This window comes from Lolium rigidum, chromosome 4 (genome assembly GCF_022539505.1).
Source record: "Lolium rigidum isolate FL_2022 chromosome 4, APGP_CSIRO_Lrig_0.1, whole genome shotgun sequence".
Taxonomy (NCBI): Eukaryota; Viridiplantae; Streptophyta; class Magnoliopsida; order Poales; family Poaceae; genus Lolium; species Lolium rigidum.
Window position 1 is genome coordinate 56,752,051 of NC_061511.1, and position 6,051 is coordinate 56,758,101.

The window sequence follows — 6,051 nt, forward strand, 5'->3', positions numbered from 1 at the left end:
TTGTTAGATATGAACGACATGTTACATCGATGTGGACGACAAAATGTGTAAAGGTCGGAAGGCATCATCTAAAATCATGTCGTGATATTTTGGAATCCCGCTAATCACCTCACAGCTTGTCCGATGTACTCACGTTAGGAAACGAGGGTCCAAAGCTTGTAAAAGGCGTAACCTAGATGAATTTTCACTCATCGGATAATTAGTGTCACAAAAGTGTAACTAGATACTACTAGTAAAAAGTGAAATTTGCTCCACAATTATTTACACCCTCATTTTGGATCTATGGCCAGTTATTTATCTTCGGTGGCTCATGTAGCTGATCCTATCAGTGCAGCTAACAGCTAGGAACACACAAGCACCTAATCCCAGAATGTAAAGAATTGTCAAGTGGAGATTCCACTCCCTTTCGTTGCTCTTCTCTTCGTCGAAAATTCTTTCCTCTTCTGTGTCCAACCTGTCCAGCTCCATCTACTCTTCTTCTCACCCTACACCAAAGACAAAGGCCACAACACCTTCCAAAACCTCCATCTTTCTCTGTACGCTGTGCTGTGCCCTCCTGTCAGTCCTACTACTAGCTCCAGCTGAAATTCGCAGCTCCGCTCCACCACCTCCCACATGATTGCAGATACCTGCAGCAGCAACTCGGCTGTCCTCTCACCTCACCTCACCACGCCAACCTGACACACCTTCCTGTTAGTTAGTTGCTACTTGCCCTCACCGCCACCGCCACCGCACCGGAAGAGGCTATTTCCTTCACTCGCTTCTGCAGGAAGATCCTGGGTTTCTTTGGTGCTTCCTGCAGCAGTCATCCATCCTCCTTTGTGCCTTTCTGTATGTGCGCCGTGCGCTTGCCTTCTCCTTCCGGCATCCCATCCATCCATCCATCCGTTGCGATTGTGTGGGATAGATAGATAGGTAGATCTGGGTGCTGCAGATCTGACCGGTGTTTTGTTTCTTTCTCGCCAGTGATTAGTTTTCTTGGCCAAGAATTCGGGGCCGGCCATGGGGAAGAAGGGCAAGTGGCTCGGCGCCGTCAAGAAGGTGTTCAGCCCTGAATCCAAAGAGAAGAAGGAGGAGGTATAACTAATTGCACTTCTTTGCTTGGGATTCTCTCTTTTTATGGAGTTTTGTGTGTTGGATTTTTTCCTTAGATTTTAGTGGTTGTGTAATTTGGTTTCCTAGGCCTGATCAGGGCTTGCTGTTTTCCTCCCTGAATTGCACAATTCTTTCTGTTTATTGTTTTCTCAAGGGATTTGTTTTTAGGTAACAGAATCTGAGCTCAAATGGACAGGCAGCGTGTGTCTTGAATTAGCATCTTGTTCTGTTCACAACAGCATTTGTTTCAGAGATTTTTAAAATTTTGATGGCCTGTTTACTATCTACTTCACACTGATTAGAGTTTCTATATTAATTTCACACGTGGTCATGGTTTCAGACTTTCAATTTGGTTGTCATGTTTGGAATCCGAAAAGATTTACATTTTTTACTTGCCATTCAATAACTGTAGTAGGAGATGCCATCTTTCCACTTGCAATTGGATTGTACAGTAATTTTAAACATTTGTAACAAAAATAGCATTGTCTTTTTTCGCTTGCAATTGTGCTGTCTTACTATAATTCGAAATGAATTGTGATAACAACCGAAAGTCTACCTTTGAAATGGACAGAAACTGAGGAAGAAATTGGCTGCAAGCGACCCAAATCCAACAGATCTAACCCCTTCTACTTCCTTGGAAGTCAATGTCTCGATGCCGGCACCGCCGCCTGCTCCTCCAGTTCCTCGCCAAACTGAGGATTTCAAGGTCCCTGAAGCTGAGCAGGAGCAGAGCAAGCATGTTACTGTTGAGGCAGCCCCTGCTGCTCCTGAGCAGACGTTGTCGGTATTGCCACCTGGCGTATCAAGCGAAGAGCTCTCGGCAATCAAGATCCAGACTGCCTTCCGTGGTTATCTGGTAATGTTACGTCAGCTCTTTAGCTAGTTTGTGCCATTTGGAACTATGCGATGCATGTCCACTTTTTGAAATGTCTAGAGAACTCGTCGTGATAGTTGTGAAATATTTTAAAGATGATTGCGTTGAGCTTCTATTTCGGCTGGCCGCTCATCCGGTCTTTGCTATTTTTGAGTCGGATGAACCATTCCTTGATTCTTTTTTATGATTATTCCGTGGTATTGACATGACTGCACATGCAAGCAAAAGTCTGCTGGTTGCCATCCTGAAAATGTTCTCTTGTCCTTTTTCTAAGGTTTAGGTATTGGCAGCTCACCCCAACTAGTAATTAGTTGCTATTTAGTTGCAGTTCATTTGAATTATGAATTGGAATATCTTAGATTTTGACAGTTCATGTATTTGTTTAACAAGTTTGTAGTAAATGAGCTTTTATGGTTCAAGATGAAAATATTGTTGCCAGGTGGAATTCTCATACGCTATCCATGCAGTCATTCCCCCTTTCTGATTCTTACCATCTAATGCTAAGTGTTCCGTATCTGTTTGCTGAGATGGCCAACAAATCAATCTTGCCAAATACAAAATATGAGAAAACAATTCATGCACCTCTGGCAGTTGGTGGAAGCCACCTTTCATTATTAATTTTGATTCTTTAATTATTTGTCTGATGTCGATGTCTTTGGCTGTCTAGCTTAGTGGTGTAGCCTTGATACAAAGGTAGCATTGCTCAAACTTCACTTTGTAGCAGTATATTTCCTTGGGAAAACACTATACTCCAAATTTTATGGAGATTTGACTTACAGAAGAAGACTTTTTGCTGATAGTGTTTCTATCATCGTACTAATGCAGGCAAGAAGAGCATTACGAGCCTTGCGAGGCCTTGTTAGATTGAGGTTATTGGTCGATGGTAATTCAGTTAAGCGTCAAGCTGCAAGCACTCTGCGCTGTATGCAGACTCTAGCTCGGGTGCAGTCGCAGATACGTTCAAGAAGGCTGAAGATGTCTGAGGAGAACCAGGCCCTCCAGCGCCAGCTCCTGCTGAAACAGGAATTGGAGAGTTTGAGGGTAGGCAAACCATCTCAAAGTTTTCAGTAAAAAATCATTTTTATAGGAAGGGTTTCCCCTGTTCCTGTAATTGAAACAACATACTACTAGAGGCCCAAAAGAAAAAAAAAATACAACAAAACAGAATCAGTATGTGAAGCAAAACAATATTGAAGTAATAAACAATTATGTGCCACTGTTGCACATTAAACCCCCAAGTATAGCTACTGTTTCTAATTATTGCGCGATAGAATTTTGCTTGATGAGCATCTTCAGTATCCAGAAGTATCCTCACAAACAAATATCATCCAGCAGTAGTGATTTCTGTTTTGCTCAAAATATTGCAGCTATTCACAACTTATTGTGAACATTAAACATTCTCTATTTTGTTGATTATACCAGATGGGAGAGCACTGGGATGATAGCACCCAATCCAAGGAGAAGATTGAGGCAAGTCTAGTAAGCAAGCAAGAGGCTGCGATTAGAAGAGAAAGAGCGCTCGCATATGCATTTTCCCATCAGGTAGGGGGCATCCTGATTCTTGAGAACAGATGCCAGTCTAAATTTTTTCCTATCATTTGACAACAGCATTCTTAAAATTGTTTCAAAATTTGTACTTTGCAGTGGAAGAGCAGTTCAAGGTCCTCCAACCCAATGTTTGTAGACCCAAACAACCCACACTGGGGCTGGAGCTGGTTGGAGCGCTGGATGGCAGCAAAGCCTTCGGAGGGTGGCCGCACTGGGACTAACAAGGAAAGCAACGGTGACAACATATCTGTGAAGAGCATAAGTTTGAACCTCGGAGAGGGTGAGATCACAAAAGCCTTCAAAAGTCGGAGCATCAAGCCAGACAAGTCGTCACCAACGACTCCAAAGCTGACCCGCCCAGCCTCCCGGCTATCCCCTTCAACACCCTCTGCGAAAGTAACGCCAATTGTTGAGAAGAAGAAACCTGCTACACCAAAGAACAGGCTTCCGCAGGTGGATGACGATGTGAGGAGTGTCCTCAGCGTGCAGTCCGAGCGGCCAAGGCGGCACAGTATAGCCACCTCAACTGTACGGGACGACGAGAGTCTTGCAAGCTCTCCATCAGTCCCAAGTTACATGGCCGCCACGAAATCCGCAAGGGCCAAGTCCCGCCTCCAAGGGTCTCCATTGGTCGATGCTGCAGAGACACCAGAGAAAGTAAGCCCTGTTGCATCTGTCAAGAAGAGGCTGTCCTTCCCAGCTGGTTCAGCGTCTCCGTCGCCAATGAGGCGGCATTCTGGTCCTCCCAAGGTGGCAGAGAGTGTGGTGAAGGATATTGCTGAGGCACCACAGCTGGAGGCCCTGGCGATCAATGGCTGAAACAAGTAATTCATACACGTGGCAAGAGGAGGCTATGGTTATGCAGATATACAGATTCCACTCATGAACAAAGGTTTAAAGTTCAATCAGATGTATGGATTATTGGCATTTTTCTTTTGTCCGGTTATGATGGCTGCATTGTTGGCTTCATTAGGAGAAGATTCTCGGTGTCTGTCAGTTCATTCCATTTGTTGCTTGTGTAAAACTATATGGGTTTGTCACCGGAACCTTTGATGCTGATGTTTGTACGTAAGAGGTCTTATATTTATGCGAGCAATATATTTCTTCCATGCCTTGTAAACGTCCTAAATTCCCCAATGAGCTTGTCAATGTACCACTCTGCTCTAATCATCAGTACTGTATTATATTGTGCTCTTGCGTACCCGTAATCTTTCATGTTCAACACAACAGCATATCAAATTCTGGTATTAGAACACTGAGCAAAATGTACTATTTCGTCAGACTGGCCACCCTTAATCTGGGTATGTTATTCTAATTCCCACTAAGATTAGGTAGAAATTCTCCAGCAACAGCCAGCAAACAAGGGATGCCTACTTAATCTACTAGCACTTCACCCAAGCAAGGCTATATTTTGTAGTGCATATGACTGAAAATCCTGAGTTTGTGGAAACTGTTTCGCACAAATTGTGCATCATTTGGGACTTATACCTGCGTGTTGACAAGAGCATCCAGATGCAAGGAATTGGGCCAGGCCGAATAAACAACCATGACAGGTTGCAATGTTTGCCTCTCCGTATATGAAACAAAAAAGATGCCGCGCGCGGACGAGGACGATGAGGCCCTCGCTGAAGCCGACGACGCGGATCCTTGGCTGAAGCCGACGATCTGCTTTGCTTCCCATCGCGCGCGCACAGCGATCTGCTTCACGTGCTATGCTTTTTTTTTCTCTAGACTAGACTAGATAGATCGATGCTCTAATAGATAGGCAATACTAGCGTGCAGCATGCATATGTCGTTCGGGTTCGTTCGTTCGTTCAAACTTTCCTTTGCGGGGAGCTAGCTCTATTCATTTCATTGGCCCTCAACCAAGACCCCTCGATTATCTCATCCTCATCAATTCATCAATCAATTAACACACCACGTCACTGATCCGTGTGTATTCTGCATCCTCGCCGTCCATCCTTCCCTCCTCTACTCTCCCTGCAACACACACGATTACATCACACCAGAGGTACACCAAAATCATCTCCTTCTACCTACCTCCCTAGCTCAAACGGAGGCGCCCTTCCCCTATAAGTACAAGGTCATGGCTGTGCTGCCGCGCATCGGCTATCGCGTGACTTGTGACTTTGGACTTTGGCGTCGGCGACCAGAACAGAATAGAACAGAGGAGACGGTATCGGCGAGGCAGAGGAGATACCACTCCGGATCGCTTCGCACCGTCGGCGACCGGATCAGAGGAGAGGGCGCTCTGTACCAACAAGGCAGAGGAGAGAGCGCTTTGTACATGCGAGGTAGAGGAGACGCCACTCCGAATCGCTTCGGCAGCGGAGCACCCTCGGCGACCAGACCAGAGGGCGCTATGTATCGGCGATGCAGATCGCTTCGCGTCGTCGGCGAGGGCGCCGTGAGCGCGACTTGACGGCCGCGACCTCGTTCCAGGCCGTGACGTTGGCGTCGGCGACCAGAACAGAACAGGAAGAGGCCCGCTGTGGCGGCGCGCTGCCTCCGGGTCGCCGCGTACTGCAGCCACA

The 6,051-nt window shown here is 45.9% G+C and overlaps 1 protein-coding gene across 2 annotated transcripts; it reads left to right on the top strand.

Annotated features, from left to right (window-relative positions):
- Positions 1-502: 502 nt before the first annotated feature.
- On the top strand, positions 503-4,637 carry LOC124708406 (protein IQ-DOMAIN 2-like). Of its 2 annotated transcripts, none has more exons than XM_047240082.1 (6): positions 503-789; positions 967-1,077; positions 1,667-1,951; positions 2,795-3,010; positions 3,392-3,511; positions 3,614-4,637. In XM_047240082.1, exons 2-6 carry the CDS (start codon positions 1,003-1,005, stop codon positions 4,334-4,336), a joined length of 1,419 nt encoding a protein of 472 aa, XP_047096038.1. In that variant the 5' UTR covers positions 503-789; positions 967-1,002; the 3' UTR covers positions 4,337-4,637. The 2 variants fall into 2 exon arrangements, with proteins under 2 accessions (XP_047096038.1, XP_047096037.1); XM_047240081.1 differs by having other exon boundaries at positions 504-831.
- The last annotated feature ends 1,414 nt before the right edge of the window (positions 4,638-6,051 follow it).

Coding starts and splice junctions, on each gene's coding strand:
- LOC124708406 (XM_047240082.1), top strand. CDS start 1,003: ATGGGGAAGAAGGGCAAGTGGCTCGGCGCCGTCAAGAAGGTGTTCAGC. Junction 1,952..2,794: donor CTGCCTTCCGTGGTTATCTG/GTAATGTTACGT, acceptor GTACTAATGCAG/GCAAGAAGAGCATTACGAGC. Junction 3,512..3,613: donor CATATGCATTTTCCCATCAG/GTAGGGGGCATC, acceptor TGTACTTTGCAG/TGGAAGAGCAGTTCAAGGTC.